We start from the raw sequence: 25987 nt of genomic DNA, 5'->3' as shown, positions 1-25987 counted from the left end.
AATTGTTTTACAGTCTCCAGATGCCTTAGTTGAGAACACATCTGACACAGATATCCTTCAGAAGGGTCTTATAGAAACGGATAACTGGTGCCAGAGCCATGGCCTAAAGTTAAACGCCAAAAAATGCATAGTCATACCCTTCGGGAAAAACAAGGTTACCCCTAGCTACCATATAGGCGGCAATCCACTAAGCACAGAAGAGGTTATCAGGGATCTGGGGACCCAGGTTGACAGTAACCTTTCGTTTGACACTCACATTGCCAAAGTAGTTAGGAAGACCTTCTACATTGCCCACCTGATCATGAAGGGATTTACATCAAGATCAAGGGAGGTCATCGTCCCCCTGTACTCATTACTCATCAGACCAATGATTGAGTACAATGCCCCATTCGGAATGTATCTGACACGACACCTGCAGCAACTGGAAAGGCCCCAAAAGTTCCTCACCAAAAGGATAAAGAGTCTCAAAAATATGTCTTATGCTGCCCGACTGAAGGAACTCCAGCTCTATTCAGTCGCTTACAGTCTGCTCAGAGGTGACCTGTGCCTGACATACAAGGCCATGTCCAACCCGGAATTGATGAACATGCTTCACCTCAAAAAATCTAGATCCCTCAGAACTACAAGGGCGGGAGAGTTAAACCTTGACACGGTTATTAATAGGACGTGCTGGAGGGACAGATTCATCATCCAGAGACTCCCTATGCTGTGGAACAACATCCCGGTACATGTGAGGCAGAGCACCTCGCTGGCTTTGTTCAAGAGAAATCTTGACCAATGGATGGGAGATCGCAGATATACCCCAGGGATTATCTCAGTGTCACTGCTTGACAGAGGCACAGCAAAATAATGGGCATAGTATCCTTCAAACTAATGGGGTGGCGAAAGCCACAAAACTCTGGGCTAGGCTTATAAATGCCCTTGGGCAGATAGCCTAGTATGAACCTATGAACATGGCTCTAGGTGTGTATCATGACACATCCATGCCAGATCCTGGCTCAAGTTTCTAGTGAGGGGAGTGCAGGAACCACAGAGTCAGGTGACCAGATGTAATGTCATTTTGCAGACAGCACTGAAACTGTATTTAGATATTTGTGAGAGATATGATAGTGACACCCAGCAATCCGTTATTGGAACTGACAACAAAGACACTTATCCACTTCATCTTGTCTTGCTCTGGGAACAGTAATTCTTCAGTCAGTTAGGAAAATATAGTGAGACTAGTTGAATTTTATTTTTCTGTATCTGTCTGCATCTTTCCATCTGTGTTTTTATGTTTCCAGTGAACTTAAACTCTGGTGTTTATTGTAAACAAATATTCAGTATTTTCATGTTTTCTACTTTATTATTAAATACATATGTATCTTTCATTGTGGCTGGTCCTTTAGAAAATAGTTCAACCTTTGAGAAGAAGTGCACTTATTAGGCGGCACTGTAGCATCACACTCCTAAAAAGCTTACTGCTTGGTTAATACTACCATTTCAATAAGTATTAATTTTACTAAGAGTAACTGGGTAGCCTGGTAAGAGACTTCAAGTAGTTGGCTGGTGACAGTGAATCTACCTTGTAGTCTGCATGGAGGTGGCAGAGCTGGTAAATCTGTGCCAGCCTTTTCTAGGTGTGTGTGTGTGTGTGTGTGTGTGTGTGTGTGTGTGTCAGCTACTTGGAACAGGGACACAGAGCAGTGATTTCTGCAGAGAGAAAGGTGGTGTTATTTGGGGCCTGGGGAAGAAACCCCAGCCCCAGGAATGGAGTGTGCTCCCCGTGTGCTCTTAAGGGAAACTGCGCTTGGTGTGGAGAGCTGCATCTGAAAATACTGTGTGCAACCATTTTTGTTCCAAGTGAATGTTCCTCACCGGTGTCGGTGGCGAGGACTGAGGATCATTGATTACTGGCCCAGAGGAGGGACATCACAGTTTCCATAATATGAGAAATATGACCTGACCAGATGGATGGCACAAGACAATTATAAAAGGCTGGCAAAATGTATAGCTCATATTTTTTGCAAAGATTATTTTTAATAAATTAGGACTGTCAGGATTCTGTTAAACAGAAGTGTTTCTATAACTGGAGCAAAAGTGATGAGGTCTGCCATCCACCTACAAGAGGTTGACAGTTATGCCTATAGTGATCACTGGCAACTAATTTCAAAAACAGATTAAAAAGTAGACATTCACGGATGGAACTTTGAGAAACACTGATGTTCAGTAGAAACGGGAAGAAGAGAACTAGAAAATCAGAGCTGTATAAACAAATCAGTAAAGAAACCACACTCAGCTCCCTTCCATCAAAGTTATATAATCTTACAGGGGCAACTTTGTTAATGGTGTTAAATACAGCCACTTAAGCATACCACTCAACTGTCTAGATTTCTATCTTGTATTTTACTTCTCTTCCTCACAAGATTTGTGATTTTCCGACAAAACACCAAGGACTGAATTCACTATATAATGGTAGGCATTTCAGTTTCAGACTTCACATATTTTAGAAAATGCATGCTAACACAAATCATGTTATTCTAACAACTTTCTAAGTGTATATAAACAAGATTTAAAAATCTGTCCCTATTGTTGGGCCTTATTTCCGGCTTTGTCCAAATTTCTTGCATTAAAGTTGTAGAAATATGCATTTTTGTGATATTAGTTACTTTTAAAACCTACAGAATATGCTTGGTATATAAAAAACTGTCCAGTACATACAGGTAGACAATCTAGTTCTACGAATGAATGTATTTGTGATTGGGTCACATTTAATTACTTTCAGCACTGAAAATTTCAGGTATAGAAGAAACAAATTGTTACTCAAACATAATCGTGTGTGTGTACATACATATTTTATGCAAACAAATTAAAAACCTATCTTAATTTTGTGCTTACTTCTACTGCTTGCTCATATATGCAATGGTGATTAACTGGTCTTTTGGGGCCCCAGTCAGAATGTAATAGTACCATGAACTACTAATTATTATTATGGCTGCTCTCTGATAGGCCAATATAATTTATTCATTCATATACCCACTTTACATTTTTCAGAGTTGCAGGGGAGCTGAAGTCCATTTCATGAAGCAGTAAGTACAAGATAGAGAATCGAGTCAGGACCAGAAGCCAATCAATTGCGACCATTTTTTACCTTCAATTAAGCGATACATTAATATACCTCATCTAAACCCCACCACACTTTCCACATTTTAGCTTGAAATTAGTTTTGTCTTACAGAACATACCAAAAGTCCAGTTAAACTCGCTATGAAAATAATACGTTATACAAATAAGAATTATTATTTTACATTAACTTATGTGACACACATCACTGTGTATATACATACATGCACGCATTTTAAAACTACGCATTATGAAACTAAACTAATTTAATACTACAATTTTAACCTATATATGTTTTTGAAGTATATTATACATTTCAATTAATGTTAATATGTTTCTCTTTTTCCACTCCGATATCCTCTGAAATGAGACCAGAACAACAAAATGAATGAATGCCACAGTAATAATAATTAACACATTAAAATTAAACAAAGAACTGCTTCATTTTTCAAACAATGGGACTTCTGTCAAATTTGTTTCAGATTAAGCCTCACAATGAAATGAATGACCATTTACGCGACCAAGACAATACCAAACAAAAGCAGTAGTCCAACAGCTAAAAATACAAAAAAAAAGAACAACTTTTTTCAGTCAGCATTTCTTCAGACTGGATATTTATCACTTACCAGTACAAAGAAAAATACATCACTTAATAAATCACAAATGTCATTAAATTTGCTTCCACCAAGTGCCACTTTCTTAAGTATAATACGGCCAAGGAGTAAAGGAAACTAATAACGGGATATGACGCAAACCATGTTTCTTACCGGCTGTCAGTGTTTATAAATTCTGTAACACGGGGGAAGGAAAACGTTGAAACACACCGGACAGGTTACCAACGGACTCTTGTCTGTTTAGGGTTTTTTTTTTCGTCCCTAATCTTACCAAACAGTCAGTATGAGGGATGTTACGAGCTATCTTAAAGAGCAGCAGAGCAAGGCCAGCTCTCCTGAACTGGAAGCGGAATGGCACAAACTGGATGAGTTGTATAATAAGAAGTAAGCATTTGAAACGAAGAAACAATGTGGGTAGTGAAGCCTGTATGTTGGAGCCACCCATGAGCTGAGTCACGGTCAGGAGCGGGCCCTGATACTTTTTTGTGATGAGATTAGTACTTCAAAAAACAGTTTTTGTATTTTTGTTAGGGTGTAAGCTGTGTTATGTTATGTCAAGCCGGTCGATATGTATGGTTTATATTTTTTGCCTTATTTGCGATGTTTCAAGTATAGTTTGTATGTGTATCGTTATTAATTTGATCGTATTTAAAATATTAAAGTGTTTTTTGGTGGCTGATCACGCAGGCATTGAATGGGAATAACTGTTTGGTGGCTACATATAATTTATTAGAGATTACTGTAATGCGGTACAAATAAAGTTCTTCCTAATGTTTTACCAACTGTGCTTCTAATTGCACGTGTGTGCAGTGGAGTGTGTTCCTGTTTGCTGGTGAAACTCTTATTGTTGATAAAGTGTTTTCGTGGCTTCCCTTCTTTTGTTGCTGACTTATTGCATGATAGCCACTCTAGTTTCCTTTTGGTATTCACTGGTGTGCACCTTTTAGATGTCTGTGGAAGACATTAAACCAGGGCTCATACCTCCTACCTGACTGATGTGAAGCATCTCTGTATTTGGGCGGACATTATTTTCCAAGGGGACTTCAAATACTTCTCCAGCTGTGAGACTTACACATTCCATAAATGCATGCCCAGAGATTTCTGAACCTCATTAATACAGACTGTTAGAATCATTTGATCGGCATTCTGACCAGTTGAGAGAAAATCTTGGACTTGGCCATCATCAGTATGGGACAGCTCTGTTCCCTACCAGTTGTAGCTTTTTCTCTTGTCAAATCAAATCCTAAGTCAGTCACATTCACTTTAAGACTAAATCTGGAGGCATCCTCAAATACCTCGTTATTCCGAGATTAGGCAAAATTTAATTTATGAAACAGAGGTGACCTGGCTGCATTCAGCATCCCCCTCCAACCCGATTACCCCATTGCATATGCAGAATAATTTGGTGCCAAATTCTATGCCCGTGTGAATAGCAGCATAGATGTTTGTCCCCCTTCTGAAGCAAATACATAGCCAGATTAAAAATAAGCCCCCGTGGTGGAACCCAAATCAAAACAATCTCTAAACTTCATTAATATAGACTGTCAGGATAGTTAGTCTGCATCCCGACCAGTTGAGAGAAAATTTTGGACTTTGCTGTTAACCAGTCTGTAGCCATCTAACTGACCGCCGACAGTCTGTTATCTGGCTTAATGAACTATCTCCTCTATTTCTTGTCGCACTCTGTGTTCCCCAGGGATCCGTCGTTGGACCCCTACTATTCTCTCTCCACCAATAATATCTTCATAGCTACCAAACAGGCCTTTCTCATTCAGTATGCAGATGACTCCACTCTCATCTGCTCAGCCCCGACAATACCAGAACTCCATAAGATCACAGAGGAAGCTTTTTCCTCAGTGGAGACTTGGCTATCTGATACCCAGCTAATTCTCAACCCTAACCAGACTAAACTCCTTATCCTCCAATCCACAAAATCTGACCTTTCCAACCCCCACTTTAGTATCCTAGCCAGTGACAATGCCTTCATCTCCCCAGCAGAACACACCAAACTACTTGGTGTTGAGATTGACAACCATCTCAGATTCAACATTCACATTTCACTAACCATAAAAAAAAAGTTCATAAAAAAGTAGGAGCCCTATATAGAAATAATTCCTCACCTAAACCACCAGAATCTATGTGGCCAATTCCCACCTTATCTCCATTCTGCGTTACGCCTCTCCTATACTTACCAACCTCAGAGAAACCGACCTAAACAAGCTTGAGGCTTGTTGCAACAAAATTGCTAAAGTTGCCACTGGAGCATCCTATCACAGCCACCACTGTATCTCACTTAGAGAACCTGACTAGCTTGAATTCCCACAACTTGTACACCTGAATCAACTCTCTCAAACCCACAAGATATTAACTATCTTCTTTAAGTCCCATCCCTTCAAAATCTTCTCCAGCCCTGCCATACCACCAGAACTCTACGCTCCAGCAACAAAAAACAACTTATAGTAACCAAAGCCAAGAACTCTGCTGGAGAAGCTCTTTTTCTCCTTCAAAATAGCCTGGTTATGGATCACTCTCCACCCCACTATAACCACGCTACCATCATGCACTATTCAAAACTGCACTAAAAACCCATTTCAAAGGACACTGGTTATGTCTATGCACCAATCCTGACTAATAATCCCACCTACCAACCCCCCCCCCCCCCCCCCATAGCCACCCTGCCTTCCACTATCAGAACATTGATATCTCTCCTCTGCAGGCACTGGCTTCCTCCCTGCCACTATTCATTCTCTCACACCCCCCTCTAGAATTCTCAACTTCTAATACATTTTTAACTACCTCACTCCTACTTACTTTCAACAGCACTTCTACCACCTTCCCAGACTCCGTTCTACTCCTACCTTATTCCTGTAGCTCTTCCCCAGCTCATTCCACCATCTTGATTAACATTACTTTATAATCCGTTTCAGATTATATTATTATCTGATAGTTCTATGAGTGTATTACTACTCTGATTTAGCAGCCTTTAGCTTGTGGCTGGAGTATACCACTCACTACTATGTGTCATATTGTTTGTGTACAGATTTTCTATTGCTTGTATCATTAGCTATTCTATGTTTTATTAGTTGCTCTGCAAGTAACTGTGTGCATGTTTACCATGTTACTATTGCTTGTACCATTACTATTATTTGTATTACAATTGTTTTTCATTTACTCTATTACTATTTCGTGTGGAGCATTTCTCCTTGAGCTTCCGCTGAAAAAGGACTTGTGCCCAGTCTGAACTTCCCAGTAAACAAATGTAAAAAAAAGTCATTGCACACTGATAAATGTAATTATCAAGATGTCGGAACACTTCTGCTAAACTTGATAAGGAACTCTGGTCCCTGATCAGATTAGCCAAAGGTAGATGTGTGGTAAAGACAGCTATAAAGCTTTCTTTAACTACATTAGAAATCTCAAAAACAATGCTTAGTACTGCACAGAGCTAATAGTAAATGATATTGCATACTCTAACCTTGAGGATATAGCCAGTCTACCAGCGGATACATTTAGCTCTAACTTCTCTCTGCATCACTCTTAAATTCTCATGTTGCATACATGCATCTACACCCCCAGAGATCTTCCAAGTGTAAGTATTCAAAACACCTTCTAGGGTCAAGAGTAGTGGCTCTGTTGGGCTGGATAACACAGCCAGGCTCCTTTTGACCAGCTTGAAACAGAACCTCTCAAATCCTCTGCAGAGGCTATTCGTATAAACAGGCTTTGTGCCTTATACACGGAGGACATACAACTGTCATTCACAAGCTCAAAGATGGGGCATCAATTGATCTGGGTAATTTTCGACCCATAAGTCTGACCAGTCTCACCTGTAAGGCTATGGAGAGGATCAGTATGACATTTAATAAATAAGAACATAGATAATTCACAACCTCTGGCCCCAAGTCTCTTCAGCTTTGTCAAGTGCAAATCATGCCTGTTTAATCTGGTGGACTTGAGAAGGTTACTGACGCAGTAGATGAAGGAAAAGTCAGTACACACAGTGTATTTGGACCTCAGAGGCTTTCATCACTATCACATACTCTGGTAATTTTGACAGACTTTGCTAGATAAAGGTTAATCCCTATGTAACTCATTGGATAAGAGGTTGGCTCACAAATAGAACCCAGGAAAGGTAGGATAGGCAGCTCTACCTCTTCCAAAAGACCTGTCGCTAGTGGTGTACTCCAGAGTTCAGTCCTTGGGCCGTTTCTCTTTGGTATTGACTTCTTCTTTTAAGTCCAACTTTATGTAAAGGGTTTGTGGATGACGAAGTATGCAGATGACTGTAGCGGACACAAAGATCCTCCACGAAGGTCTTTCCAAAAGAAATAGCTGGTGCCATAGCCCTATACTCGCTGTAAATGGTAAAACAATGTATGTATTGGTCTTCTTTGGCAAGCCTGACTTTTGCTGTAGCTATCACATTGACAACACACCCCAGAAAATTGGTTTGGTAATTAGGGACTTCAAACTGTCCTTCCATCACAGTGTATCCACTGTTATTAGAAAGTAATTTTTCATTGAGCAGCTTATTAATAATGTTTTGGCAATCTAGGTCTAGGAATGTGCTCATTCTACTGTTTTGGTGTTTTTGGGACTTTATTAGGCAAATCATTGAGAGAATGCATCCTTTGGCATGTACGTGTCCACACACTTGATAAAACTTTAATGACTACAGTGCTTTCTTAACAGGAAAATCAAGGACCTAAAAACTACACTGACCATGTTAAAGCCTTGTCTGTCTTTGTATTATACTTTATTGAAGGGTGATCTCTGTCTTGCATACAGAGCCTTAAGAGACCCTGCAAGTCCAGTGGTGGAATAAACACCTCCTCAGAGATCTTAATCACTTCTGCCTCCTAAATAGAACATTTTGGAGGGCTAGAATACCACTTCTTTGGAATTGTTTTCCTCTCTGCATAAAGCGATTCAAACATGATTGGGATGAATGGTTGGGAAAAAGCAAATTTACGCATGGTAAGTTTTTGTCCCTTATGGATAGGAGTTGCATGGAAATGTTCTGCGCAGCTCTGGATTATTCATACTTTAATTACAAGGGCTAAGACCTTCATGAGAATGCAGGGGTAGGCTGCTAATAGATCCCCAATGTTAAATAGCCTAGTATGTACCTATGAACCTGTAGTTTGAGGTGACATATCTTTGTAAGTTGACAGTGAATATTAGAAAGTGAAAACACTTGGCTTTATGCATTATTTATGTTTAATAACTAGGTGTAACCCACTATGTGAAAATGTCTTTCACGGGTGATTCAGGAGAACTCTTCTCTAGTTGACTAGCTTAATCACAGAATATGTACATGAAGTCTAATGGGATTTCACCCAATACTAAAAGTTAAAACTCATTAACAGTGCATAGTTCCTGGTTTTGTATAGTCAGTCATCCGTGATTAGTGTATGGTGTCTTACCTGAAGGAATACAGTGACAGAGATGCCAGTACCAGTGAGCGTTGTTTACTTTTTTGTCCTGTCGGACCTCATAGTACTATCCCAGTGCCCATGTTAATGCCAGGTGTACCAGCCATCCTCCTACCCCCAGGACTGTTCTGGTATTTTGCTGGAGCCAATTGTGATTCCTAAGAGTCCCAGGAACTCTCCTGTCTGTGCTTCCATTCTGTGTGTGGGTGGGGCGGAGTTCTTTTTTATATGCCTTATCCATTTTCTCATTTCCACCACTCATTGACTGTCTGAAGGCATCTCCCATCTATGGACCACACCTTCCCTTAGGGAGCATCAGCGATAAGCACCCTCCCAGGATGGGCATGCCCATCCCTCCCTGCCAGTAAATCAGTCCCCTGAGCAGCTAATGGAAGCCAAATCTGCTTGACCAGAGTCAGAGCTGGATCACTATGCCACTGCTGCAATTCTAACCAGTGAGTGTTTGTCTCATGATTGCATAATACCCTTATCAGTTTATTCCAGTTCCTTAAAACTGTGTAGTGTTTGATTTTTCACTGGTCTCTTTAGTAAGCCATAACGAGCAAGTTTCCTTGAGCAGTTATGTCTTGATTTGTGTGTGTGTGTGTGTGTGTGTGTGTGTGTGTGTGTGTGTGTGTGTGTGTGAGAGTAATGTTTTTTTCCTGCCTCAGTCTGTGTACAGACACAGCATTTTGGAAGGGCCGACCCCTTAGTTTCTTAATCTTGAATTGTCATCTGTTTCCTCCCTTTCCACTTAACAAAAACAATTTTTTACACTATTTAACTGGTCTTACTTTAACGGTGTTCTAACTACTTTGTTATTTGCTGTGTGCTCTTGGTGTTAAAGTGCTCTCTTCTGCTGCATTTCTTACTGCTTGTTAATAGCCTGATTAAATAAATTTATTTGGTATTCTAAGCATCTTAGTTTTGGTTTTAGCACTTGTGCTTCAGGCCAGTTAATTTACATTTAAGAAGGTTTTTGTGGACTACGCTGTTGTGGACAAACCCTTATCAAAACCCTCTCTCCAAAAGTCCGCCTAGTATTTAGAACACTGTCTGGACAATTCCCATCAGTTTCTCCTGCCATATATAGTATATCCACGAACTGTAAAAGCTGGTAAAACACGACAAAGGCTCCTCAGTAGTTCACTCGAAATAAATTTATTTACAATACACCGAAAACACAAAACAAAACTAACTGAAATTAACTAAAAATATATGAAAATAAGTACTTGGCGCTTTCACCCTGAAAAACATTAGGGCATCTGAATAAATTATCCACTCAACCACGGTTAAATACATTTGTCTTAAATTACACAACGCCTGTCATTGGTTAATTAATTGTTTAAAAAATCATTTGTAACTTAATATAGTACAATAGATTAAAAATAGATAAAGCACAATGTAATTTAATATAATAAATACTATAAATATTCTAAGTATACTTGATATGTTTTAATCCATAAACCTATAAAAACCTATATAAACTTAAAATATTATCAAGCATTAGTGGATGCAGTTGTTAAATAAGTAAAAACAGAGTTAATACTATAAACATAATGTTTTATGGTATTCCTCACCTTAAAAATAAACATTTATGAACTATTTTATGCTAAAAAGGCACTAGTATATCAATTTAATGTGATCTTTGTTTTAAAATACTTGAAATAGAAATATGTCCATAATACCCGGTAAAAAACTGGCATTGAGTCTTAGCTGCCACAAACATTCTTTGGCTTTTAACAAATTGTCATAATCCCCCTCCTTTCTCCCAATAATTGGGAATTCTGTCAATTACAAAGAATATAAATCTCTTAAAATTCTCACATTTACTGCTGTGTACATATAGGGTATTCACCATCTTTTTATTTTTGATGTCCCTATTGTGTTCAAGAATACGTTCCCTCAGTTTCCTGGTGGTTTTCCCTACATAGTATGCGGGACAAGAAACGCATGTAGCCAAATAAACCACCATTTTGGTATTATAATTACAGTGTCCTGGGCATTTTATAGATCTCCCATATCCTTGCACCATAGTGTATGGTCCATCATTCACAAATTTACAGCATTTACAAAAAACACACTTACTCATTTTTGACATGGTATATATATACAGCTCCTGTTGTTTTCCATAATTTCTTTTAGATTGGTGCCCCGACTATACGTAACCTTTGGAAAATGCCCTATTGTTTCATTATATTTTTTTCTGTTAGAAAAAACACTGAACCAGGTGTCATTTAATATTTTGACTATAGTGTCAGAATTTTCATTAAATGGTAAAATAAACGCATCTTTTTTGTTAATATTCGTCTTCTCTATAGACACAGTGTTTAGTCCATATTTTATTATTGGTTTATATACAGTTTCTTTTCATCATAACTTCATCCTTTACTTGATTTACTAAATTTAATGGATAACCCCTCTCTTAAAAACATATCACATATATTACTTTTAGTTCATAAATAAAATTGGTATCTTCACTAATAATATGTGATAGTCTGACCATCTGACCTTTTACCAGATTCTTTTTTTGAAAATGTGGATGGCAGCTATCATAATGAAGGTAGGAATTTGAATGTTTTTTTCCGAAAAATATTAGTTTCAACCATGTACTTGTTAAAATACAGTGACATCCAAATATTCACACTTCTCTTCATGTATTTTAGTTGTAACATTCAAAAAAGTCCAAGATGAATCTAAGTAGCATACAAATTCACTTAGCTCTTTGTCACCCTTCCAAAAAATTTAAATATCATCCAGGTATCTGACATAAAATATTTTTGTCCAGAACCTGGATGAAAAGATACTTTCAGTCTCCCACTGGGCTCACACTAAATTTGTGTAAATGGGAGCACATCTGGCCCCCATTGCTGCCCCTGTACGCTGTCTATAATATTCACCTTCCATGTACATAAAATTATTATGCAGGACCATTTCCATCATCTCTACTAACTTACATTTGACCGTGTGTAGTCCACTGTACCTATCTAAAATTGTCTCACAAACATTTCCAGACCCAGCTTATGTGATATAGCAGAAAATAGATTTATCACGTCTATGGTAACCATAATGATATCATCAAAATTGTTATTCATGTTGTATATTCTTAATTTATCTAGGCAATGCCAAGAATCCTTAATAATGTGGGGGAATTGATTGAGAATATCTTTACAATAATAATCGATGTACCTAGCTAAAGCTTCTAATTTTGAGCAGCTAATGGAAGCCAAATCTGCTTGACCAGAGTCGGAGTTGGATCACTCTATGCCACTGCTGCGATTCTAACCAGTGAGTGTTTGTCTCATGATTGCATAATACCCTTATCAGTTTATTCCAGTTCCTTAAAACTGTGTAGTGTTTGATTTTTCACTGGTCTCTTTAGTAAGCCATAATGAGCAAGTTTCCTTGAGCAGTTATAATGTCTTGATTTGAGTGTGTGTGCGTCAGTAATGTTTTTTCCTGCCTCAGTCTGTGTACAGACACAGCATTTTGGAAGGGCCGACCCCTTAGTTTCTTAATCTTGAATTATCATCTGTTTCCTCCCTTTCCACTTAACAAAAACAATTTTTTACACTGTTTAACTGGTCTTACTGTAACTGTGTTCTACCTACTTTATTTGCTGTGTGCTCTTGGTGTTAAAGTGCTCTTTTCTGCTGCATTTCTTACTGCTTGTTAATAGCCTGATTAAATAAATTTATTTGGTATTCTAAGCATCTTAGTTTTGGTTTTAGCACTTGTGCTTCAGGCCAGTTAATTTACATTTAAGAAGGTTTTTGTGGACTACGCTGTTGTGAACAAACCCTTATCAAAACCCTCTCTCCATAAGTCCGCCTAGTATTTAGAACACTGTCTGGACAATTCCCATCAGTTTCTCCTGCCAGCCTGGTCGACATGGGCCTTCTAAGACAGTGTAGCTACTGCCTCATGTTCACTGACAGCCCTCTTCTCCTAGCACATAATTCTTCTGCTTGCGAGAAATGCATCTACATCTGTAACCTAGAATATATGCTCCTTCACGCCATAGTCAGTACTCCTGACTGAGGAGATGGCATCACAAATGCACACCACCCACATCACATAGCCAAGTGCAACATACACCCCCCCCCCCCCGTGCAGAGGTTCTCCATAAAAACATAAACAGGTGAGACCTCCAAAACAAACTCGGAGACATTCCACATGCAACATCAAACACATCACTCACAGCAGACAACACACCAGTGTCTCACAAACACGGCCCATAAGGCATAACAATAAACCAAACATACTAGACATTGGCGACTCACTTGTGAGACAAACCATTGTCCCTCTCGCCAGGCTCAACAAGAAGGTCATGGTCAGTTGCCTGTCAGGTGCCAGAATCTGCAGCATCACGCAACACTTAAGTCTCTCCACAACAGGTGTAAGTATAACTCATTGTCCGTGTTTGTGTGAATGACTTGAGATGTACCTCCCTGGACTATATGAAGAAAGACATGAGTGAGCACTGAGTATGTGTCCAAGGCAAGTATGACCCTAGCCCTAAGCAGTATCATACCTTCATCAAGAATGATACCACAATACCAACAAGAAATAATTGACTTCAACAGTTGGCTTAGTTTCTGGAGTCTTTCCAAGGGGATCCAGTATCTGTTCTACGTGGGATTACATGGTTGAGAGGCCTTTATGCTTTATCAGAGATGGCCTCCACCTGTCACCCCAGGGATTCCGGATCCTGGCCAATGGTCTTGCCTCCCCCATTGTGCCTTTTTTAGGCTATATCCCAAAGACAAAAAGATCTGTCAAAAAGCAAATTGAAGGTCATGCTGCTTAACGCTAGGAGTGTTGACCTGAAAATGCACTCACTGGAAGATGCCAATGTCTGTGTAGTCAAGGAAACTTGAGCACCCCTCCCCTACAAGGCTGTATCTCATTCCACACATTCCAACCCCAAAGTGAGGTTGGGAAGACTAAGGGTGGTGGAGTCTCTATCTATCTTCATTAAGGACAGGCATACTTCCAGACTGGTTTGCCAGCATGCCGTACTGGAATTACACCAGTTGCAACTGACAGTTGGCAAGACACCCATCCAAGTTATAGCCAACTATAGACCCCCCTCCATGACTTGGGACACCCACTCCTCCTACCTGGACCTACTTGACTCCATCAGGCTACCCCCTCTAGGAATCTGATCCTTGGTGACTTCAACTACCCCACCATAGACTGGGTGAACTATTCCTGCATTAATGCATTCACCTGACGATTCCTTGACTTCATAGGTTCTGTTGCACTAGACTAGCTCGTCTCATCCCGCACAAGGGGAGATAACATTCTGGACTTGGCTCTTACTAACATGTGTCACAATTGTACCAATCCCATAGTATGTTCTTTCCTGCTGAGATCAGATCTGTCTCATTAGAAGTTTCTGTCCCACCCAACCCCCCCCCCCACACACACACACAGCTGTAACCAGACTAAAAAAACTTATCAAAAGTTGACTACAACCTCCTAAGGGAGGGCATCAGTAACTTCACACCACTGCACCCCTCAGAAGATGCAGACAACTATGCTGAACAGCATGCCAGTGCAGTATGCAAGCACCTCTACAACTGCATGGATTCAGCTATACCCAACAGAACTAAAACCTGCTCCTCGAGGAAAAACCTACCTGTCTGGTAGGCATCCACTATTAACAGGCTGTACAACATATCCAAGGGTAAAAAGGAAAACATTCCAAATTGGAAAAACTCCCTCCTCAGCCTCAACAAGCAAATTAGATCACTAGTGAAAACCTCCAAGGCCAGTTATAGGTTCATAGGTTCATACTAGGCTATCTGCCCTAGGGCATTTATAAGCCTAGCCAGAGTGTGTGTGGCTTTCACCACCCCTTAGGATGAGAATACTATACCCATTAGTTTGCTGTGCCTCTGTCCAGCAGTGACAGAGATGATTCCCGGGGTAAACCTAACTATCACAACTGCAAAACAAACACATAAACACACAAAGACATACTCGGAGGCACTGATCAAAATCTACCAAAACTACAGAGGCCTCCAAAGCAGACACCCAAGCAACTGCCACCTCAAGACATAAGACATGCAACACATAGTTCTCAAAGTCAGTGTGCTAAACAGTCACAGCCCTTAAGGCCAAACACAATGCCAGACACGCTTGTTATAGGTGACTCCATAGTCAGACACACTGACGTCCCACTCACCAGACTGAACAATGAAAAGATCACAGTAAGCTGCCTGTCGGGCGCTAGAATCCGCTACATAACACAAGCACTCAGGTCACTCTACAGCAAGTACAAGTATGACTCAGTCATTGTCCATGCCGGTGTGAACGACCTGAGACATACCTCCCTGGACTACATGAAAAGAGACATAGAGGAGCTCTCAGATTATGTAGCCCAGGCCGGTATGACCCTGACCCTGAGCAGTATCCTACCCTCACCAAGAATGATGCCACAATACAGAGACAAAATGATCCGCTTTAATAATTGGCTTAATTACTGGTGTCATTCTAAGGGGATCCAATGTCTGTCTGCCTGGGATGACATGCTTGACAAGCCATGCTGCTTCGCAAGGGACGGCATGCATCTGTCACCCCTGGGCTTCCGGATATTGGCAAAAGCTCTTGCCACCCCCTTAGTGCCTTTTTTAGGCAAGGCTCAAATGATAAACCTACCGCCCTAGAAAACAAAAATGGAAAAAAACTAAGGGTAATACTGCTCAATGCCAGAAGTCTAAACCTCAAGATGCATGCCCTCGAAGCCCTCCTCAGTATGGAGAACATCGATGTCTGTGCTGTGACTGAAACCTGGTTCAAAGCTCCTGAGAGCACCCCAGCACTATCAGGTTATACCTCATATCATGCGTTCCGGCCCCAAAATCCGGACCGAACCACAAAAGGAGGGGGAGTATCCATATTCATAAAGGATACCCACACCTCCAGGTTGGTGGCAACGCGCGAAGCATCGGAGACATCCAGGTGCAATTAACCATAGGTAAAACTGCCCTACAGTTTGTAGCATGCTACAGACCACCCTCTCAAACTCAGGAAACCCACACAGCCTTCCTGAAGACACTGGAGAGTATGAATGTCTCTCCAAACACCATCATATTGGGTGACTTCAACTACCCAAACATAGATTGGGAACATTACTCAAGCCCCAACACCCTAGCCCAAAGGTTCCTGGAGTTCATAAACTCAAATGCTATGGAACAACCAGTCACATTCCCACAAGAGGAGAAAATATACTAGACCTGATCATCACAAACATGGGGACAAAATGCTCCACACCGGAAGTATATCCCTCATTGGTGAGATCAGACCATAAATCTCACTGGAGATCCACATCCCGCCCTCAACCCCAGCAAAAAAGACCACAGTGAACAACTTCTCAAAAGCAAACTTCACACTTCTTAAGACTGGAGTGGTATCCTTCAAGGCCCCAGAGCCAGTGGAAACCACAACCCACGCTGCTGAAACCCTTACAAATGCCTTCTACGAGCACCTCCAGGAATGTATGGATCAAGCAATCCCTAACAAAATCAAGACCCTTTCCACCAAAGGCAGGTGCCCGGTCTGGTGGACCCCAGCCATAAACAAACTCTACAACAAGAGGAGAAAGCTACTACATGACAGAGCAAAATCCCTAAAAGGGAAGGCATCTCTGATCAATACTAGCAAAAAACTACGATCACTCATAAAATCATCCAAGGCCAACTTTGAGAGAAAAATCGCTAAAGACACAAAAGACAATCATAAGGCCTTTAGCTATGTTAGAAACCTGGGTGGAAACTCCCAGATATGCTCAGAATTAGTCCAAAATGATACAAAAATCACTGAACCCACAGACATTGCCAACATACTGGCAGACAGGTTCAGTGCAAATTTCTCCCCTCCCTCCCCTCCAAAAGGAGAAATATCTATCCCACCAGAGTCTAGCCTCCCAAACATCTCAGATGCCCAGGTGAGAGCTGCTCTCTCTCAAGCAAAAAACACAGCATCAATGGGACCGGACGGTGTCCCCGGCTGTGTGCTACACGAACTCAATGAGGAACTAAACCTACACATAAGGCTGCTGTTTAATCTTAGCCTTACTACAGGATACGTACCCAAAGAATGGCATACGGCAACTGTGGTCCCACTCCACAAAGGCGGTGCTTCTACGGACCCTGGAAATTACTGCCCCATAAGCTTGACTAGCCCTGTCTGCAAAGCTATGGAGAGGATCATAATGGAACTCATAAATAAAGACATTGGGGACCTACAGACACTGGATCCTACCCAATTTGGCTTTGTCAAGGGCAGATCCTGCCTCTTGAACTTGGTCGACTTTTTCGAAACAGTCACTAAGGCCATTGATGAGGGTAAACTTGTTAAAACTGAAAACAATAAAGCTGGCAGCAATAAGGAAATAAAACTGTTTTAATGTAAGCGCTTTCGGCTCGGACCTTTCCGAGCCTTCTTCAGACAAAACAGTAAATGATATCAAACAGACATTTAAATAAGCCATTCAATTAAACATCAATTAACTTTTAAAGTCGAATGCCCTTAAAAACAGCTTGCTTTGTTTTTGAATCCTGAAACACATTGAATACCATAAGATCAAACTACAAAAACAAGTACATACTAAAATGTAGATTACCTTAGTATAATAAATAACTAAATGATGTTAAATATTATATATTAAAAAATTATTATATATTAAATAATGAAAAATCATTATCTATTAAGAGACAATAAATTTAATACACATTTAATAGAAAGTGCTTCATTTAACCCTGGAAACACTTGAGCGTTGGTTGATGAGGGTAAGGCAGTTCACACAGCCTACCTTGACCTAATAAAAGCGTTCGACACAATACCCCACGCAGGCATCATAGAAAAGCTCACCAGCTTAGATGTAAACCCATACGTCACAAGATGGGTTGCAAACTGGCTCAAGGACAGAACCCACAGGGTTAGAGTTGCTGGTGCCATGTCGGACTCTAAGCCGGTCACGAGCGGTGTCCCACAGGGCTCAGTCCTGGGCCCCCACTTGTTCGGCATTTATTTTTCTGAAGTGCAGGCAAACCTAGGGGGATTGTGGCTGACAAAATTTGCAGATGACTGCAAACTGGGCACCATAATTGACACTCCCATCAGACACAGACATCCTCCAGAAAGGTCTCATAGAAATGGATAACTGGTGCCAGAGCAATGGCCTTAAGCTAAATGCCAAAAAATGTATAGTCATACCCTTTGGGAAAAACAAGGTAACCCCCAATTACCACATAGGTGGTAATCCATTAAACACGGAAGAAGTCATCAGGGACCTGGGGACCCAAGTTGACAGTAACCTCTCTCTTGACGCTCACATTGCCAAAGTGGTTAGGAAGACCTTCTACATTGCCCCCCTGATCATGAAGGGATTCCCGTCCAGATCAGGAGAGGTCATTGTACCCCTGTACTCTTCACTTATCAGACCAATGATTGAGTACAACGCCCCATTCGGAATGTACCTTACCCGACACCTGCAGCAGTTGGAAAGACCCCAAAAGTTCCTCACCAAAAGGATAAAGGGGCTCAAACATATGTCATACGATGCCCGACTGAAGAAACTCCAGCTCTATTCAGTCGCATACAGTCTGCTCAGAGGTGATCTGTGCCTGACATACAAGGCCATGTCCAACCCGGAATTAATGGACATGCTCCACCTCAAAAAATCCAAATCCACCAGAGCCACGAGAGCAAGAGACTTAAACCTCAACACGGATATAAATAGGACATGCTGGAGGGACAGATTCATCACCCAGAGACTCCCTACACTATGGAACAGAACCCCAGTCCATGTGAGGCAGAGCCCCTCACTGACTCTGTTCAAGAGAAATCTTGATGAGTGGATGGACCTTGGTTAACACTAGTCTGTATGACCTACCACTAAGCCATGACTCTCATGAATTGAAACTAGCCTCCGAAACAAAGGGAAACCACAAAGCCTTCTTCAGTTACAGCAGGATCCCCCATGGCAAAACTCAGGTTTGTTCAGAACTAGTACTTATGGTACCATGTACACTGATCCTGTGACTTAGCCATCCTGCTAGCTGGTAGGTTCAGTGCAAACCCCCCCCCCCCCCCCCAAAAGGCCCATTCGACATCCTGATATTTGATCTACAGAGATGTGAAGTGCGGGACAAGTGTTAAAGGCCCTATCCAAGGCAAAGAATACCGCTTCCATGGGACCAGATAGTATCCCAGGCTGTATTCTGCACCACGTCCAGCAAGAACTAGCTTTGCCATTTGAGCACCCTATTAAACCACAGCCTAAGTACAGGCTTCATTCCAACAGAGTGGAGAACTGTCATTGTCATCCCCTTGCACAAAGGTGGTGCCACTACTGACCCTGTAAACTATCGCCCCATTATCTTGACAAGTTTGATCTGTAAAGCCATAGCGCGTATTATTATGGATCCTGTAAACAAGGACATAGGGAATCTCCAAGCACTGGACCCCACCCAGTTCGGATTCGTCCAGGGCAGATCTTGCCTGTTGAACCTGGTTGACCTCTTTGAGACTGTCACGAAGGCCCTCGATGAGGGAAAGTCAGTACATACAGCTTACCTTGATTTGGCCAAGGCCTTTGACACAGTCCCTTACTTGAGCATCTTCAAAAAGCTAACACAATTTGGCGTGAATCCCTGTCTCATCAGGTGGGTGGCCATCTGGCTCACTGATAGGAGCCGCAAGGTCAAAATAGGTGCCTCCACCTCTGGCAGCAGACCTGTCACTAGTGGTGTTCCCCGAGGATCTGTCCTGCAACCCCTACTGTTTGGCATCTACTTCTCAGAGGGCCAGGCAAAGATAAAAGGCCTGTGGCTGACCATGTTTGCGGATGACTGTAAGTTGGGTGCTGTCATAGTCCCCATATGATGATAACATACTGTAAGAGGGTCTCGCAGCAACAAATGACTGGTGCCAACGTCATGGTCTTAAGTTAAATGCAAAAAACATGTATTATCATACCATTTGGCAAAAACACAGCCCTTACTGTTTACCACATCAATGACAACCCCCTAAGCACACAATCTGCGGTGAGAGATGTGGGTACTCTGGTTGACAACAATCTCGCATTTAACCATCATGTAGCAGCAGTGGGTCAGAAAAGCCTTTTACTTGGTTCATCTCTTAAGTAAAGGGATTGCTTCCATAAAAAAAAGGTTATTGCGTCTCTGTACTCTTCCCTAATTAGGCCAGTAATTGAGTATAATCCCTCGTTTGGTACGTAGCTCTCCAAGCACCTGTACCAACTAGAAAGGCCACAATAATACCTCACAAAGAGAATCCATGGCCTAACACCTGTCCTATGTGGACAAGCTGAAAGCACTATCACTCGACTTGGTATCCTACATATTGCGCAGAAGTGATCTGTTGTCTCGCTTACAAGGCAATATCGGATCCTGTCTTAATAGAGAATGCTTCGCCCAAAAAATTCCCTGCACAAGAGCTGTTGCACGGCTCCAATGAGATATAGGTAAACACAAGAAAAAAATAATATAATTCCAGACCAATGCCTCTTTTCATACAGGAAAGGCAAAAATCTGAACTCATACTTTAACCATTACAAACACAGTGACACCAGACACACCGAGTATGTTCAGACCACTTTATCAGGGGACATCTTATTTGGATGTTTCCCTTGTGGTCATTGCACCAATTGTCAATATATCAACAAATCTAAGGAGTTTTCTAGTAGGAATTGCTCCCAAGTCTTTGATCTTCGATTTTTGCTAACTGCAGTGGCGATTGGATTATTTATTTGGCCACTTGTAACTGTGGAGCATTCTATGTGGGGCAAACATCACGCCCCATGAGAATACGTATTTCAGAACATATCAGTAATATTAAACAAAAAAGAATGAATAATGCTTTATACAAACACCATATGGCACATCCCACAGCTAAATTCATGTTTACCATTATTGATATGGTACATGGCAATCGCACCAACAAAACAGGATGGCACACTGTATTGAATGGTCAAGAAAAGAAATGGATTATTAAACTTGGTGGCTTGTTTCCCCTGGGATTAAATGAATATTTATGAGCATCCACCAATAGGTTCTGATCTCATGGTATTTAAACAGCTCTGATTTGCATGATTTTTTACACTGAAGAAGGCTGTGTAATTTGTTTCCAGCCGAAACCGGTTTGTTTTGCTGTTATGTACCTCTAAATACAATACTTTACTTATTTTTATTTAGTCACTGTTTGTTGGCTCCTTTTTTTTCTTGTGTTTTAATAGAGAATGCTCCATATCCGTAAGTCTAACTTTTCGTACATTACTCACTCAAAAGGCCTAAATCTGATATGCGACATCAACAAAACCTGCTGGAGAGACAAGTTGGTCTCCCAGTGGCTGACCTGTCTCTGGAATAGACTTCCCGTACATGTCAGAGTACCTCGCTGACCCTCTTCAGGCGCAACCTTGAGTAGCTGGGAAACCACAAATTTGTCCCAGGTGTTCCACCTGTGTCCCTCACTGACTGGGATAACAGGTGGTGACTAAGGTTTCTTTTTGGGGATAAACTCTTGCTCTGGGGCCCTTACAAGCCAAGCCCATTAGCCTATTAACCTCCTATGATCCTGTGAGAGCGAAGGGTGAGAAATGAATCTTTCTTTTTATCCACGTCAAAATAATATAATAGTGTTATGAGTTGAGACCTGATTATAATTTTTTACTGCATGGGGTTTTCTGTACTACTAGTACATGTGCTGACTTTGTGAGAACATGGGTGAATTTCTTGGCTAGGTTTATTTGGGCCTCTGGGCCAATAGTCTAGTATCCTCCTATGAACTAGTTGCAGAAAAATAAAGAACTGAGTGTTTTGCCAACTTTTAAAGCTGTAAAGCACCTAGTGATCCCTGTCAAAAAGACAGTTTAACATACCCTTGTGTTACAGAAAGTCAGGGACATATTACCTGCATGGACAGCAGGCAAAAGCAAATCTGTTTTTTTTTCTGCCACTGTTTGCTAGTTAGTACTGTTAGATTTGACTGCCTAGCACAATATCTTAGCACTTGTTAAGATTGCGTCTCTCCCTGCAGAAGTGGCTTGTCTTTTTCTTTATCAGAGTGTAGTCACAGTGCTGCATGCACTACGTATAAAACAGAGAAGCTTAATAAAGGTAACTGCAGACCAGCTGCATCTTGATATTGGTGTATGATTACTAGTGTTTTCAAGCTTTTTGTGTTCTCCCAACTCTCCACTGGGATGTCTAAGAGGTATTCACAAAACTGAATGTCAGGAGTATATTTACTTGTACAATTTTTGTAAATAGATTCAATTAACAGTTTGAGATGGCAAGCCCATTTCATAGCATGCATGAAGCACAATTCATTTTAATATGAGAATTGGATCATTTGTAATAGTGTATTGCATTTGTGGGCTTCAAGACACCTTTCTTTATTCCATCCTTCAGTGATCACAAGTTGCCTCTGACTCCTATAGTGACCTCTTAAACAGCTGCTGTCCATGGAGTTAAGTACGCAGTTAGGGAATCGAAGTAAAGGGCCCTGCCTTTCTTCTGTATTACACAGCCGCACACACCTTACACATGTCTGAGGACAGTTTAGAGGTGAGTCAGCTCACCACATATCTTTGGGAGGAAACCAGTGTACCAAGCAAAAGTCTGTGTTAATTCCATGTCCCAAGTGAATTGACATTAATGTGTTTGTAAAACAGTTTACCAGCTCACTGTTTCACTTAAGGCTAAGTTGAATAGCTGTGTTTGATGAATTAACTGTACATTCAGTGATTGTAGTAAAACTTGGTAAATTCCTTCCAGATTAGATGGACACACCAACACAGCAAAATAAATAATTTAAGTAACTGTTTTTTATTTTAGGAATATAACGTAATTTGACCATGTATTAAAAATACAAGAACTTTGATTTCTTTCCATTTGTATGTTTTTTTTCAAGCCAGTGTATTTAGAAGCACAATCTCTAATGTGGCAGCATTTTATTTCATTGCATACTTTTTTTTTTTACATCTTGATTCATTATGAAATACATTAGGTTCGATTCTCTGCTGGAGCGCGCCTTCTGTGTGGAGTCTGCATGTCCTCCCCGCAGTCGAGTGAATTTAAAGACATGCAGGTAGGTACATGCATGTGTGGGTTTGCCGCCTTTGAAGGTTGGGTGCCGGCTGGCAACTCGACACCGTAAAAACTCACTGCCAGTCATTAGCGGGCCGGAGTTCCGCTGTGCCGACCCCTAATCAGGGAAAGCCGAAATACTTTGTTAGGTATTGAGGATAGTGATGAGACATTTATAGATAAAAATATGCTATTTAAAAGAAAATCATTACGTATTTATGACTTTGCTATATATGTGTGCTTGTATTTGAACACCTCCATATATTGTTCAAGTAAATAGTACACTGAAGATGGTTCCTCCAATGTATACATTTTGGCTTTTAAATTCTAAATGTCCAATGTCTCATAAGTTTAAGAAATGAATCTCTGTAGTATGCCATTCTTCATTTTGTCACTAGTGTTTGTAGGTAGATTTGTGTTGGATAGAATACCTAATAAAGGATGCTAATTCAGCTATTAATGTCTACCCCCAAGTAGCTATGAGTCAGAGCTTCATGAAAACCTTATTTTCAGTGTCAGCAATACATATTGCAGAAAAGTATTCCCGGTTGTGTATGCTTTCTGGTATAACTTTTTAAGAAGTGTTATTTATAAATGCAGACTGAACCGCCTAAAACAGTGCTGTCGTACATTGTGGTTTTAATTACATTGACTCAAGTTTAAGTGCAAAGTGATTCGAGCAGCAGTGTAATAGTAAAAAAAGGAGGATTGACTTCAGGTAGCATGACAAATAGCAGAGTAGTTTCCCCACTTCTGCTACCTAGTAAAATTATTTCCCTTATACTGTACTAGTGATAAGAGGCAAAATAAGCTTGATTATATGAATACAGACTTTAGTGACCAAAGGACTATTACCTTTATTTTTCAGTCTGTAAGAATGGTTAAAACCTGGAATTATATTCAGCCATGAACAGTGTTCAAATTGCAGAGCTCTCTTTCCCAGTATCCTTATGTCTACAGGTTTCTTTTAGGTTATTGTATCCGGACTGTTACTGCAACTGTAGACCGTGAGACATTACTGTTAGTTACAGGTGCACATGACCTAACCTAACCTGTTAGTTTAGTACAGACAGGTTGAATGCAACATTCTACATGTTTTAATTTAGCGCAGTATTGGTCAACTGTTAGAGATACTGCATCTGTGGGAGTTGATTCATCTGTATTAATTGTGTTTGAAAGGGAGAAGGGCATATCGGAAAGTGGAGAATCTTATGCTACAGAATGTTGGAGACATCTTACTGAAGCTGTTAAAGGAAATGTACTGCATTTTTTTCTTTTCAGGTGATGTGTAATTGAAACCTTGTAATGCAAAATTCCTACACTTTTTTTCCTGACTTGTGTAGTAGGAGAATTGGTTACTAGTTAAAAGCAACATAACCTTTAAATACTTTCATAGGTGTGTACTAGGCTAATGGCCCTGGGGCCTTTACAAGCCTAGCCATTGGATTACCCTGGCATCGTGCCACCCGACCTTGGTTCCCAGTGCCTCTATCGAGTAGAGCCACTGGAGTTATCCCCGGGGTGAATTTTCTATTTCCCATCCACTCATCAAGATTTCTCTTGAAGAGGGTCAGCGAGGTGCTCTGCTTGACGTGTGGGAAGTCTGTTCCATAGCATGGGCAGTCTCTGGGTTATGAACCTGTCTCTCCAGTACAGTTATGTTGATTGTGGTAATGAGGTTGAGGTTTCTGGAGCATGTGGTGCGGAGGGATTGGGATTTTTTTAGATGTAGTATTTCTAACAGAGCTGGGTCAGACATGGCTTTGTAAGTCAAGCAGAGATCGCCTCTAAGTAGGCGATATGAGACTGAGAATAGTTGGAGTTTTTTTGAGCCTGTCCATATAGGACAAGTGTTTAAAGTCTAGGATCCTCTTTGTGAAGTACTTTTGTGGTCTCCAGTTCTTGCAGGTGTCTAGTGAGGTACATGACAAATGGTACATTGTACTTGATGATTGGCCTAATGAGGGAAGAGTAGAGGGAGACAATGACCTCTTTCTTCCTGGATGCAAAACCCTTAGTAATGAGATGTGCCATGTTGAAGGACTTTCTGACCACATTGACAATGTGGTGATCAAAAGAGAGGTTGCCGTCAACCTGTTTCCAGATCTCTTATAAGGCCTTCTGTGTTCAGTGGACTACCATCAATGTGGTAATTCATGGAAACCGGGGTTTTCCCAAAGGGGATGATGACACATTTTTTGGCTTTGAGCTTAAGGCCATGGTTCTGACACCAGTCGTTGGTCTCAGTGACGCCATTCTGTAGCATGTCAGCATCACTTGGAGAGTTAAAAATAGCTCCTAACTTGCAATCATCTGTGAACTTTGTCAGTCAGGGTCCCTTCGTGTTGACCTGGACTTCACAGAAGTAGATGCCAAACAGGAGAGGACCCAGGACCGAACCCTGTGGGACTCCACTCGTGAAAATTGTAGGTGGTCTGAGCATTCAGCACAGAATTGGCATGAAGTGGAGATCGAGATGTAGGCAGTCAATGTGAGCTGGTGTACGAATACATTTATTTTGCAGAATGGACAAGTGTCACTGTTCATAGACTTTTGAATGACTTTGACCATTGTATGCATTGGAAATCATTCTTGCAGCCCAGGAATAACATTTCTGTCCTATATGAATAATCAGAAGCTTTTTCACTTTAATAGCCAATGATTTCTCTTGCTATGTAGATCTCATGAAGCTTAGAATGATTTTTTTTTTTTTA

The 25987-nt window shown here is 40.9% G+C and overlaps 1 protein-coding gene across 1 annotated transcript in view; it reads left to right on the top strand.

The window, feature by feature from the left end:
* The first annotated feature begins 3892 nt into the window (after window positions 1-3892).
* The window catches only part of PSMD13 (proteasome 26S subunit, non-ATPase 13), an 890326-nt gene continuing 868231 nt past the window's right edge, over window positions 3893-25987 (top strand). The window contains exon 1 of the mRNA XM_044082827.1: window positions 3893-4099. Within this exon, the coding sequence (XP_043938762.1) occupies window positions 3999-4099 (101 nt within the window). The 5' untranslated portion in view covers window positions 3893-3998. The remainder of the gene's footprint in view (window positions 4100-25987) is intronic.

Source organism: Protopterus annectens, chromosome 9.part0 (genome assembly GCF_019279795.1).
Source record: "Protopterus annectens isolate FY-2018-M chromosome 9.part0, PAN1.0, whole genome shotgun sequence".
NCBI lineage: Eukaryota > Metazoa > Chordata > Ceratodontiformes > Protopteridae > Protopterus > Protopterus annectens.
Note: the sequence above shows the minus strand (reverse complement) of the source record. Positions and strands in the feature narration are given on the sequence as shown.